The following is a 14,304-nucleotide window of genomic DNA, read 5'->3' on the forward strand; positions in this document are numbered from 1 at the left end:
GTCTCAGGATAAGCATTCTGCCATTTAAAACTGAGAGGAGGAGAAATGTCTTCACTCAGAGGTTGTGAATCTTTATAATTCACTACCCCAGAGGGCTGTGGATGCTCAGTCATTGAGTATAGTCAAGACAGAGATTGAGAGATTTTTGGACACTAAGGGAGAAGTCGAGGGTTATGTTGATTGTGGGTGAGAAAGTGGAGTTGAGATAAAAGATCTGCCATGATCTTAATGAATGACGAAGCAGGCATGAGGGACTGTACGGCCTACCCCTGATCCTATTTCTTTATGATCTTATGTTACTGTGTGTATGGGAATAATTAATTAGCTGGTCAGAGGACATTGGAGAAACTCAGTGGGAAAGTGGGATAATCACATGGCTATAATGAATCCCACCTGATAATCCCTCCACTTAAAATTATATAGTATTTACAGCACTGAATCAGGCCATTTGGCCCATCTGGTTGGTCCACGCCTATGTTTATGTTCCACATGAGCCACCTCCCACCTAACCTCATCTAACCCTATCACATATTCAGCTATTCCTTTCTCCCTCATGCACCTATCTAGCTTCCCTTTAAATTCCCTTGTAAAGCTCTCATGTCCTTATATGGCCCTTCACCGCGGTTTCTACAGGTAGTTACAAGGTAGGAATCAGAACAGCTGTGGTAAACTTCAGTCCATTCTCAGCTCAGTGCCCGAAACTTCATATCTTAAATTGTCGCTGGATGATCATACTGATGACTTCAACATTAAAATTTGCTGTCGAGAGTAGGATCCATAACTGAAACCTCTTGAGCTCGTCCTCTGTTGATTTCAGGCTGACGTGTTTTAATATGAAATATCTTTAATAATTTGCTGTTATCGTCTTAATAGCAGAGTCACTGAAACCAAACAAGAACTGATCTCTTTAGCATGTTTACTTTTTATCTAGAGGCTGGAAGCCTTCTCATGTGTCTCTGTGTGTCTGTCTGTCACTCCATTATGTGGATCTCTTTCCCTGTAGGTCTAACTATGAATTTGCACTCCCAAGGTGGAGGCTCGTGGGCACATAACAATTACTGTAACACTCTGTATGTGTGATCCTCCATGTATATGTGTGTGGTTGTATACTCAAGTGTGTGTTTGCATGTTCATTTGTGTTTATATGTGTTTCTTTGTATGTCTGTCTGTGTATCCATGTGTGTTTGCATGTGTCTCTGTATCCATGTGTTTTTTTTTATTCATTTCATAGGATGTGGGCGTCGCTGGCAAGGCTAACATTTATTTCCCATCCCCAGTTGCTCTTGAGAAGGTGGTGGTGAGCTGCCTTCTTGAACCGCTGCAGTCCATGTGGGGTAGGTACATCCACAGTGCTGTTAGGAAGGGAGTTCCAGGATTTTGATCCAGTGACAGTGAAGGAACGGCGATATAGTTCCAAGTCAGGATGGTGTGTGACTTGGAGGGGAACCTGCAGGTGGTGGTGTTCCCATGCATTTAATGCCCTTGCTCTTCTAGGCGGTAGAGATTGCGAGTTTGGAAGATGCTGTCGAAGGAAACTTGGTGAGTTGCTGCTGTGCATCTTGTGTTTGGCACACACTGCTGCCACTGAGCATTGGTGATGGTGGGAGTGAATGTTTGTAGATGGGGTGCCAATCAAGCGGGCTGCTTTGTCCTGGATGGTGTCGAGCTTCCTGAGTGTTGTTGGAGTTGCACCCATCTAGACAAGTGGAGAGTATTTCATCACACTCCTGACTGGTGGCTTGTAGATGGTGGACAGGCTTTGGGGAGTCAGGAGGGGTTACTTGCCACAGAATTCCCAGCTTCTGACCTGCTCTTGCAGCCACAATATTTATGTGGCTCGTCCAGTTCAGTTTCTGGTAGTGGTAACCCCTGGATGTTGATAGTGGGGGATTCAGCAGTGGTAATGACATTGAACATCAAGGGGAGATGGTTAGATTCTGTCTTGTTGGAGATGGTCATTGCCTGGCATTTGTGTGGCGTGAATGTTACTTCATAGAATCGTTACAGTGCAGAAGGAGGCCATTCGGCGCATCTTGTCCGCACCAACTCTCTGAAAGAACAACTGCCTCAGTTCCATTCCCCGCCTTCTCCCCGTAACCCTGCACATTCTTCCTTTTCATATAACTGTCTAATTCCCTTTTGAATGCTTCAATGGAACCTGCCTCCACCACGTTCTCAGGCAACGCATTCCAGACCCTAGCCACTCGCTACGTGAAAAGGTATTTCCTCATGTCACTTATCAGCCCAAGCATGTGTCTCAGTGTATCCGTGTGTATCTGTATATGTGATTATCTATATCTTAATTTTTTTTCAATAACCCTTTCCCTATGTGAATACTTTGCAATGAGCTGTATCCAAATGTCAACGTGAAATAATTAATTCCTGCTGCAAACATCGATTCATTTTTAGTAACTGCTGGTAAACTTCCACCTTACCAAAAAAAACCTTTAAGTAAAATTTTTATAGCACTGAGATTAATCTATAGGATTATTACGGGCTAATGGCCTTTCCCTAGTCCCAAAACTTCAGTGTTCTGATGCTATATGTTACTTAGCACTGTTTAATACTGGTATTGGGTGTCTGAAATGGAAAATGCTACCTTCTTTTGAAAACCACAATATTCACAAGAAAGAAAATCTACTCTCTGTTTCTGGGCCATACACACCAGAAAGCCTCAATCCTCTATCTACATTGCGCTATGTTTTCTCAGCTGAGACTGTGTCTCTGCATAAGGGGGAGATTTGATCAGGATTCTCGTGCCTTATCTCTGTGCAAACAGATAATACCCTAAGTGCAATATGTGAGTGCCAAATGAACAGTGGCTACCAATAATACTGGAAGACACAAGGCACTGATGGAATTGCAGCTTAATAAGTGATACTATGAGCTGGATTTTGCTATGAGCTACTGTTTGTTAGACTTGCACTTGGCCATAGATTTTCTATGGGCTTTTGCACAGCAAGTTGCAGTCGTGCAAATAGCGCAGAACTCTCTACAGGACAAGCAACGGTGTACTTCCTTAACAAATCAGATTGAAGAATTGTCACTGAGCAGCACAGTCAGAAGTGCAAGTTAGAACAGTGAATCCAATGTCAAATCAGGAACAGAAAGAAAAATAAAGAGAGGGAAAGAAATATTATTGAGAGCGGGATAAATGAGCCAGTGGCAAGATGCAATTTTTGCATAGCTTCAGCAGGAGTGGCACATCTTGGGCAACAACATCAGGATTTTCATGTTTAACTGCGATGTGGGCATCAGTGGCAAGGCCAGCATTTGTTGCCATCCCTAATTGTCTTTGACAACTGAGTGGCTTGCTAGGCCATTTCAGAGGGTAGTTAAGCTGCGAGTCTGGAATCACATGTAGGTCAGACCAGGTAAGGACAGTGGATTTCCTTCCCTGAAGGTCATTAGTGAACCAGATGGGTTTTTACGACAATCAATTCTAGTTTCATGGCACCATTACTGAGATTAGCTTTCAATTCCTGATTTTTTAATATTAATTAACTGAATTTAAATTTCACCAGCTGCTGTGGTGATGGAATTTGAACCCATGTCCCCGGGGCATTAGCCTGGGCCTCTGGATTACTAATCTAGTGGCATTACCATAATGCCACCATGAGCCCTAAATGGGGTCTTTCATGACCTCAGGGTGTCCCAACATGCTTCCCAGCCAATGAAGTTCTTTTGAAGTGTACTCACTATTTCACTGTTATGTAGGAAACGTGTAGGAATATAGTCAAACAACCCGCTGCCACTCAACATCCCGGTAAACACATGAAGAATGAGCAACATACTGAACAATGTGCTGTACCCGAGCAAGAAATCTACAACACAAAAGAAATGTGGAATGGGTGGCAAAGCAAGTGTTGTGGTTTACAGGGCAGTAAAATGTGATTTTGTGCTTTTGTTACATTGTAAACTGCAACAAAACACAGCCTTTTGTGAACTGCTGGCTGATCTCCGACAGAGAGCCAGGATCATCCCCAATAGGTAGCGTGCTGAGGAGTGTGGAAGTGGAGATCATTTAGACTTCAATCAGAGTTCAGTTGCTCAGGGACATAAACACTGGTTTGAGAGTACACTGGCTCCAGTAATTAATTGCTAACTGTCTGAAGGGTATTGGACTTAGGAAGATTTTTTTTTGTTAAAAGCAGGTTCAACAGTGGAAACAAGTTTGAATACCATCTCAACAACAATAACTTGCCTTTAGGTAGTGCCTTTAATGCAATAAAACATTGCAAGGCACTTCACAAGATAGTGACCGAGCTACTGAGCCACAGAGATATAAACAGCAGTAAAATTGGAAATCCTCCCCCAAAATTTCAGGGACCAGATTGAAGAAAATTGCAAAAGTGACAAAGGAGGTATTAAATTGTACATACGTCAATGTCTGTAGTGTTATTAATGAGGTTGGCTGCAGGCAAAAATTGCTACATGGTATTATGACATGGTTACATTAACAGAGACATGGCTCAACAAGACCAGGTTAATATTCCTGGTTGCTAAATATTCCGGAATGATAGAAAAGGAAAAAGAGGAGGCAGTATTGATTAATAATGATGTTCCAGTTCTAAATAGAAAAGATATACTAGATAGTTATAGAGTCGTTACGACACAAAAGGAAGCCATTCAACCCATTGAGTCTATGTCAGCTCTGAAAGAGCTATTCAGTCAGTCCAACTCCATCTCTTATAGTCTTGAAAGTCTATTTCTCTCAGGTGGCCATCCAACTTCCTCAAAGTCATTGATTGTCTCTGCTTCCACCACGCTTGAGGGCAGCGAGTTCCAGGTCATTACCACCTGCTGCGTAAAACAGTGCTTTCTCATATTCCCCCTGCATTTCTTGCCCAAAATGGGAACAGTCTTTTCTTGTTTAACTTATCTAAGCTTCTCATAATCTTGTATATTTTGATTAATCTCCCGACCCTGGAACCATACTGGTAAACGTCCTTTGCACCCTCTCAAGGACCCTCACATCCTTCCTGAAGTGTGGTGATGAGAACTGGACGCAATACTCCAGTTGGGGCCTAACCAGAGCATTATAAAGGTTCAATATAACCTCTAAAATAAAAGCAAAATACTGCGGATGCTGGAAATCTGAAACAAAAACAAGAAATGCTGGAATCACTCAGTGATTCCAGCATTTCTTGTTTTCAATGTTAACCTCTTGTTAACCTCCCTGCTTTTGTACTCATTGCCTCCATATATGAAGCCCAAGATCCCATATACTTTACTAAACACTCTCTCAATATGTCCTGTCACCTTCAAAAATCGATGCACCTGCACACCCAGATCCCTCTGTTCCTGCACACTCTTTAGAACTGTGCCAATAAGTATATATTGTTTCTCCCTATTCAATCTTCCAAAATGCATCACCGCACACTCACACTTGTCTGTATTAAATTCCATCTGCCACCTCTCTGCCCATTCTGCTAGCCTATCTATGTCCTGTTGCAGGCTGTTCATATCATACTCACTGTTCGCCACACCTCCAAGTTTGGTGTCATTGGCAAATTTTGAGATTCTACTCTGTATTCCAAGATCCAAGTCATTTATAATATATATTAAAAAAAAAAGTGGTCCCAACACTGACACTTGGGGAACATCACTGTCTACTATCCTCCAGTCTGAAAAACAGCCATTTACTACGACTCACTGTTTTCTGTCCTTAAACCAAATTTTTATCCAATTGGACACTGACCCTCCTATTCCACGAGCTTCAGTTTTCTTAACCAGCATTTTATGTGGTACCTTATCAAACGCTTTCTTAAAATCCGTATAAACAACATCCACTGCATTCCCTTCATCAACCTTCCCTGTTACTTCATCAAAAAATTCAATTAGATTTGTCAAGCATGATCTGCCTTTTACAAATCAGTGCTGGCTATCTGTAATTAACTCGAACTAACTCAAGCGCCTGTTTATTTTTTTCTCTGATTATTTTTTCTAAAACCTTACCCACCACAGTCCAAGGACTGAATCTATTTGGTTTGAGTTGAGAAACAGCCTGTTACCTTGCTGGAAGCTTTTTATGGAAATCAAACAATGAGAAGGAGATAGATGAGTAAATTTGTTGGAAAATTTCAAAGGCATGTAACAACAGTAGAGTAGTGATTTAGTTTAGTTTGGTTTAGTTAGTTTTAGTTTAGAGATACAGCACTGAAACAGGCCCTTCGGCCCACCGAGTCTGTGCCGACCATCAACCACCCATATATACTAATCCTACACTGATCCCATATTCCTACCACATCCCCACCTATACTAGGGGCAATTTATAATGGCCAATTTACCTACCAACCTGCAAGTCTTTTGGCTTGTGGGAGGAAACCGGAGCACCCAGAGAAAACCCACGCAGACACAGGGAGAACTTGCAAACTCCACACAGGCAGTACCCAGAATCGAACCCGGGTCGCTGGAGCTGTAAGGCTGCGGTGCTAACCACTGCGCCACTGTACTAATATTAGAAGACTTTCATTATCCTAATATAGGCTGGGAAAAACCTAGTGTTAAGAATAAGGAAAGAGAGGAATTTCTGATATGTGTACAGGAGAACTTGCTTGATCACTGTGTCTTTCAGGAAATGAAGTAGGGCAAGTGTATTCCAATAGGAAACCATCTAACTAACATTGACCACAACATGATTCTGTTTAAAGTAATTATGGAAAGAGACCACAAAATATCGAAGGTTAAAATGCTCAACTGGGGAACAGCTAAAAATATTAGCATTGCTGAAAATTGGTAAGTCACCTGGTCTGGATGGAATGCATCCTAGGTTGCTGAAAGAAGCAAAGAAGCAGAGGCATTGGTCACAATCTTTCAATCCTCATTGGATACAGGAGTAGTGTTGGAGGACTGGAGGGTTGGTGATGTGATACCTCTGTTCAAGAAACCCAACATCAGTGGTGGGGAAGTTATTGGAAACCATTACCTGCGACAAACTTGCATTTGGAAAGGCATGGATTAATCAAGGAGAGACAGCATGGATTAATCAAGGAGAGACAGCATGGATTAATCAAGGAGAGACAGCATGGATTAATCAAGGAGAGACAGCATGGATTTGTTCAAGGAGAGACAGCATGGATTTGTTCAAGGTAAATCGCATCTAACTAACTTGATTGAATTATTTGATGAGGTAACAGAGAAGGTTCATCAAGGTAGTGCAGTTGATAATGTATAGATGGACTTTCGAAAGGCATTTGACAAAGTGCCACACAGAAGGCTTATTAAGAAGTTGGAAGCCCATGTAATTAAGGAGAAATTGAAGATATAAATATGAAATTGGCTCAAAGGAAGCAAAGGGTGATTGTAGGTGGATGTTTTTCAGACTGGGAAGTAGTTGGCAATGGTGCTTCCCAATGGTCAGTTTTGGGTCCAATTGCCCTTTTCAATGTTAATAAACAACCTAGACTCAGTGTAGGGAGCAGCATTAGTTTGCAGATGATACAAGACTTGATCAAGTCGTAGATAGCGATGAGGATAATTACAGATTTCAGGAAACATAGACAGGATGGTGAAATGGGCAGAAGCATGGCAGATGAAGTTTAGTGCGGAGAAGTGTGATGTGATGCACTGTGGTAATTTAAATGGCATGTGTTTGAGAAGTGTAAATGAGCAGGGAGATTTTGATATTTTGATGTTCATATGCATAAATCCTTAAAGGTGGCAGGGCAAGTTGCTAAGGTGGTTAAAAAAGCATATGGGCTCTTTGGGTTTATAAAATAGAGGGACAGGATATAAAAGCAAAGAGATCATGCTAGCACTTTATAAATCATTGCTCAGGCCTCAACTGGATTATTGTGGACATATTCTGGGCATTACACTTCAGGAAAGATGTAAAATTCTTCGAAAGAGTACAGGGGAGGTTTACCAGGATGTTACCAGGGTTACTTGTAGGTGTCGGATTCTTCAGTCATGAGAGGACGGACAGAGACGATGAAATCATTTACAGCTTGGACACACTCGAACGTCTGCCACAACCAGGGTTACCAGGGCTATCAGTTATGAGGAGAAGTTGGAAAAATTGGGACTGTTCTCCTTCGAACAGAGAGGGCTGAATTTTATAAGTGCGCTTGGATCTCAGCGGCGTGCCCGCGGGGGGGGCTTATTTAAATGGAGGGGTCGACCACTGCGTCTCCCGCAATGGTGTCTGGCACCACTGCACAGGTGCCAGTGCCATTTTTAAAGGGCTTCAAGCCCTTAGAAGCAATTTAAATGTTTAAAGGGATAGGTTCTTTTAAAAATTGAAATAAAAATCTGTTCACACCTGCAATCCCCTCTCCCATCCCCCCAGTGAATAAACAGTTAATTTTTCCCCATCCTCCCCAAAAAAGTGAGTTCTCACTCACGATCTTTCCCCCCGAACTTTATTCCGTTTGACCCTAAACCCCTTCCCACCATCCCCACAACCAATCGGAGTGGTTTTCACAGCTCCCCCACTCTTCCAGCCCTGATGATTTCAGTCCTTCCCCCTCCCCACCGGAGTTTCGCCTCGGAACTCTGTACGCCAGCGCACGTAATGTTGCCTTGGGATGGCCGTCCTGTCCAGGTAAGTTCATTAACATTTATTTGCATGAACTTTAGTAGGGAAATGAAGGCTCAGCCACTTGGCGGCGGGGGGCATTGGGTGCACGCCAAGATCTCACCGCCGCCGGTAATATGTGGCAGGGCCTTCTCGGCGTCGGGGGTCGTGGTGGGCCTCTCCCGCAAGCATTTTACGGGCCCCCCAGCCCGGGACTGGTAAAATCCAGCCCAGAATGTTAAAAGGTGACCAAATAAAGGTTTTCAAGATGATGGGAGTTTTTGATAGAGTAGATAGAGAGAAACCTCTCCCTCTGCCAAGTGAGTCAATAACCGGAGATCATAGATTTAAAACTATTGGCAGAAGATTTCAAGAGATGAGGAGAAATGTTTTCACCTAGAGAGGAGTTGGGATCTGGAATGCCCTGAAAAGGTGGTGGAAGTGGATTTGGGAAAAAAATTAAACAGGTACTTAAGGATCAGAAGCTTACAGGATTACGGACAAAAAGCAGAGATGTGGGATTAAGCACGACAGTTCTTTCAAAGAGCCAGCACAGGGACGACTGGCCGAGTGGCCTCCTGTGTTGTAAGTTTCTATGATTCTATAAAGAGTTATTAGGACAGATGACCAAAAGCTTGGTCAAAGAGGTAAACTTTAAGGAGGAGGGTGAGCTGGAGATGTGGAGATGATTAGGGCAGGAAATTTAGTGATTAGGACCTGGGCAGCTAACGCCATAACGGCCAATCGTGAAGCAATTAAAATCGGGGATGTGCAAGAGGCCAGAATTGGAGGAGCACAGAGATTTTGGAGGGTTGTGAAGCTGGAGGAGGTTACAGAGATAGTGGGAAGCATTTGAAAACGAGGATGAGAATTTCCTTTCAGCTGGAATCCCGTCTCATGAGCAACTTTTCCTCAATTACTGCATCGACTAGTGAGCTTGAATGCTTCAGAATTGTGGAACACTTCACCTGGTAACCCGTCCGGTTTTCTTTTTATGCTGGTCTCCCAGTTATCTGGATAATCAAAAAACCAGGTCGCGAACCTTCAAATCTATTTCAAAAAAATATTATTTAACAATGTGTATACATAGTTAATGACTGGGTAAGTAAAGGTACCGTCGAGTGTGATACTAAGCCATTCGAACCAGGAAGGTCCCAGAATTGCTCCTTGGTCTGCGCTAAGTGAATTGATCTTCGTATAACCATCCTTGGAGACTCAAAATTTGAGTGAGGGTCTCTAGTTACTCTTGTAAAACCCATGTTTTTGCATATTGGGAAAGGGCAAGATTCAGTTCTCATGCTATCTACAATTAAAATATCTGCCAATTAAAATATCTGGGCAGAGAGTGAAGTAGTGGTAATGTCACTGAACTAGTAATCCAGAGGCTCAGGCTAATGCTCTGGGGACACAAGTTCAGATCTCACCAGGGCAGCTGGTGCAATTTAAATTCAATTAATTAATAAAAATCTGGATTCAAAAGCTAGTCTCAGTAATGGTGCCATGAAACTTTCATCGATTGTCGCAGAAACCCATCCGGTTCACTAATGTCCTTTAGGGAAGGAAATCTGCTGTCCTTACCCAGTCTGGCCTACATGTGACTCCAGATCCACAGTAATGTGGTTAACTCTTAACTGCCCTCTGAAATGGCCCAGCAAACCACTCAGTTCTCAAGGGCAATTAGGGATGGGCAGTAAATGCTAGCCTTAGCAGTGATGCCCTCATCCCATGAAAGAATAAAAAAGCTCACACATGAAGAATGGTTATTTGGCGGTGTGTCCTCTGGAATCATACTCCAGTAAAAACTAGTACCTTAAGCAGAGAAAGCATAAATAACTGAGAAAAACATCACTGTAATGTAACAAGGTTTGTTGTAGCACCATGGATCCAGTTTCAACTGGTACTCTTGAGAACCAACCCCTACCGTATCTACAGCAAGTCTCCATTCTCTTGCATTGTTTTCTTTCATTGAAATCAAATTGTCTGTCCTTTCCAAAGGATTAAACATAGGCATTCAAAAGGACTAAATACATATGGAAAGTTGGAGTAACATTCTATACCCTTTACCGTTCTGTCTTTATCAGTTCTCTGCACAATGTTGAAAATACAAAGTTTTGATGATGGGATGAAATTTTAATCCTGTATTATTTTTGTCTGTTTTTCCTAACCATCCAATTGTTTTTCTTACAGTAAAGCGGCCACTTAGCATGTCTTGCAGTTTTGACTTGTCAGGTAAAGGCAGCTCCAGTACCTGACATGTGGTCGTTATTGTCATGTCCCGCTTTTGCTTTTGCATCTTTCACGCCATCATTTTGATCATTCTAAGTTCCATGGGTTAATTTAGTGCTGCTATTGGCTTTGTGATTTGTGCTTAGTGCTGGGGCTTTGGTGGCGTAATTTCAATGTGTGTGGTGATGGGGTGCTTTCAGCAAATGAAGCATATTGTAAATAGAGTTAAAGTCAAAAGAGAATGAATGTGGTTAGATGTGGAAATTATTTTGTTTTTTATTTATTCATTCATGGGATGTGGGCGTCACTGGCCAGGCCAGCATTTATTGCCCATCCCTAATTGCCCTTGAAAAGGTGGTGGTGAGCCCCCCTTTTGAACTGCTGCAGTCCGTGTGGTGAAGGTAACTGCTGTCAGATAGGGAGTTTTAAGATTGTGACTCAGCAAGGATGAAGGATTGGCGATATATTACAAAGTTGGGATTCTGTGTCACTTGGAGGTGGTGGTGGTCCCAGGCGCCTGCTGCCCTTGTCTGTCTAGGTGGTTCAGGTGGCAGGCTTGGGAGGTCTGGTGAAGAAGTCTACCCTACTTGCTACTAGAGGTTAGTGGAGAGATAGAGCTGAGTGTTAACGCATATGTGGAATCTGCTGTCACTGAGGAGCATCATATAGATGAGGAAAAGGAGGGGCCCAAGGATAGATCCTTGGGGGCTTCCAGAGATATCTATATGGGGCAGAAAGCAAAGCTACTGCTGGAAATTCTCTGGCTTCAATTGGATAGGGAAGAGTGAAACCAGGAATTGGCCTTTTGGTTTTTTTCTTTAGTTTTTCATTTCTCTGAATGAGTGGGCTGAGCTGGATCTGTGGGCCTTCCTCATCTTTGTGCTGTAATCATGCGAATGGATTGTGCTTAATTTAAACAAAAATAGCATTTTAAGGGGCCAAAACGGTGAGTTCCATCCATCATGTGACCTGCACTTCATCCACTGAGCATTTCCTTTATATTTTTCCTGCTTTATTGTATAAGGAGATCTGTTAAAACACAGAACATTATAGGAACTGTTGGGCGAGTGAGACCTAAATGAATACATACTGTTAGAGTGTATGGGGTAGATCTTGAGGTCGTGGGATAATGAAAAACGGGTGATAGTGAGTCAGTGGTCCCTTTCACATCTCTCCTGATTGTTATTTGCAGAGGCAAGATGTAAAACTGGCTTTAAACTCACCTGATCTACACTATCACACACAGTCACAGAATCACAGAATTGTTACAGCGCAGAAGGAGGCCATTTGACCCATCCTGCCTGCACCGGCTCTCTGAATGAGCAATTCACCTAATGCTATTCCCCCACCTTCTCCCTGTATCCCTGCACATTCTTCCCCTTCAGATAACTGTCTAATTCCCTTTTGAGTGCCTCAATTGAACCTGTCTCCACCACACTCTCAGGCAGTGCATTCCAGATCCTAACCACTCGCTGCGTGAAGAGGTTTTTCCTCATGTTGCTTTTGCTTCTTTTGCCAATCACTTTAAATCTGTGCCCTCTCATTCTCAATCCTTTCACGAGTGGGAACAGTTTCTCCCTATCCACTCTGTCTAGACCCCTCATGGTTTTGACTACGTCTATCAAATCTTCTCTCAGCCTCCTCTTCTCCACGCAAAACAGTCCCAGTCAAGATCTACCTCATACACTCTTTCCAGAAGAGATCACTGGATAGAGGTCAGCAGTCAAATCCTTGTCTGATATTAGCCCCACCCCCACTCCCAAATCTAGAGGTGCTGAAGCTGTTTGTGATGCCCCTACACAAATCAAAGACATAATCTGGAAACTTCCTGATCTGTGTGACTCAGTACCATACCAGGTAGTGCATTTATCCATTAGTTGTTTGGTAGTACAGAACTTGAGCATTGCTGAAAATAGAGACATGTTGTTGAAGCTTTTCATTTTGCACTCATCAGGAGAATCCACAAGAACACCAATGTAAGGGAAAACAACAACTTTATACTGCATGAGAAGAGAGTGATGACTGGTTGGCAAGTGACCTCTGATTGGTAGAGGCATCGCCATGGAGAATGCACCAGTTTATGGTGACTGACAGTTAACTGCCAAGCTTTGTTTGCAATTTAAACTAGGCAGTTTGACTCTGGTCAATGCATTGCCCTGAGGAATGAACCAGAGAGTTTCTGTCACTTACTTGGTTTAGCAAACAAAATAAGTGACAGACACTCTCTGGTTCATTCCTCAGAGCAATGCCTTGACCAATCAGAGTCAGGCTACCTGGTTTAAATTGCAAACAAAGCTTGGCAGTTAACTGTCAATCACCATAAACTAGTGCATTCTCCATGGCAACACCTCTACCAATCAGAGTTCACTTGCCAACCAATCAGCACTCTTCTCATACAGTATAAAGTTGTTGTTTTCCCTTACATTGATGTTCTTGCGGATTGTCCTGATGAGCGCAAGATGAAAAGCTTCGACAACGTATCTCTATTTTCAGCAGTTTACCCATTAAGCCAATGAGGAAGTTATGCAATTTTTAAGTGAGTCAGTTGAGGTGTGCCTGTGTTTTGGACTTTTATTGTGGAAGAAATCAATTGCTCTGTTTTTAATTATGCATGTTGCATTAAATAAATGGCATTCAAAGGCATTCCAATTGCTTCAGTTATTTAAATGATTGCTCTTTCCTCTAAACCTTGTTAAGAGGGCAGGCAGATGATGATCTCCACAACCACTGCCAGTGTTGCCCTGTAATCAGTCACTGAATGTTCTGGGGTGGACTCACCTCCAGTCTTGTTTCCTTCCTAGTTTTAAGCAGCTCACCATTCTTGCTGACGGTCCAACCAAGTTGGGAACTTGGCATGGAAGGAGGGTGTTAAAAAGCAGGCAGCAGTCCCTGGCACGTGGGTTGGAACACCAGTATCCAGTGCCATTATTTCATGAGGTTGCTTTTAGGTTTTGTATCAAAAGAGCTGGGTTGTTTCAACCCAGAGAAAAGTTTTGCCCCTCAGAACATAAGAACAGGAGCAGGCCATTCAGCTCCTCAAGCCTGTTCTGCTATTCATTTAGATGGTGGCTGAGTCATGGGAAAGTTAGCGTGTCAGCCTGAGCCATGTTGCAAACGGGTGTGTCGTTTGTGGGTGGTGTTCTTTTAAAATTTTGCACAATAGCAAAAGTTTAACAAACTTCAAGAAAGAAAGTTCTTAGGGAGAGTAGGGGTTTGCTCTGATTCATGATTAGAGTTGCCAAATTCGCCAGTTTTATAGATCACAAAGAGAGGCAATCAAGGCTTGAGTCTGCTATTTGCTTATGAAGAAAACTTATCGAACACTATGATAACTTTAATGTGTCCACATCATATGGCACAGGAATAGGAAAGACGTGCTTTTGGTGATAGGTTTGTACTTTTAGATGTTTTATAATAACCCATTCAAAAAACCACACTGCCTGTTTCAAAACCAGACAGGTGGCAACTCTAACCTTGATATTGGTGCTATGCATGCAGTGGAAGGAGTACAGCGTAGAAATAACCTCCTGCAAAATAGCGTCCCAGAGCAGACCTTCATA

The 14,304-nt window shown here is 42.7% G+C and overlaps 1 protein-coding gene across 5 annotated transcripts in view; it reads left to right on the forward strand.

Moving 5' to 3' along the window:
- The window catches only part of LOC137369771 (protein spire homolog 1-like), a 302,924-nt gene that overhangs the window by 219,272 nt on the left and 69,348 nt on the right, over nucleotides 1–14,304 (forward strand). For 3 of the 5 annotated variants that reach the window (XM_068031210.1, XM_068031213.1, XM_068031214.1), the window contains one exon: nucleotides 10,706–10,747. The exons of the other annotated variants lie outside the window; for them this stretch is intronic. In XM_068031210.1, the coding sequence (XP_067887311.1) occupies nucleotides 10,706–10,747 (42 nt within the window). The remainder of the gene's footprint in view (nucleotides 1–10,705; nucleotides 10,748–14,304) is intronic. 5 annotated transcript variants of the gene reach the window in all.

The sequence above is a fragment of the Heterodontus francisci genome, chromosome 5 (genome assembly GCF_036365525.1).
Source record: "Heterodontus francisci isolate sHetFra1 chromosome 5, sHetFra1.hap1, whole genome shotgun sequence".
In the NCBI taxonomy this organism is placed as follows: Eukaryota; Metazoa; Chordata; class Chondrichthyes; order Heterodontiformes; family Heterodontidae; genus Heterodontus; species Heterodontus francisci.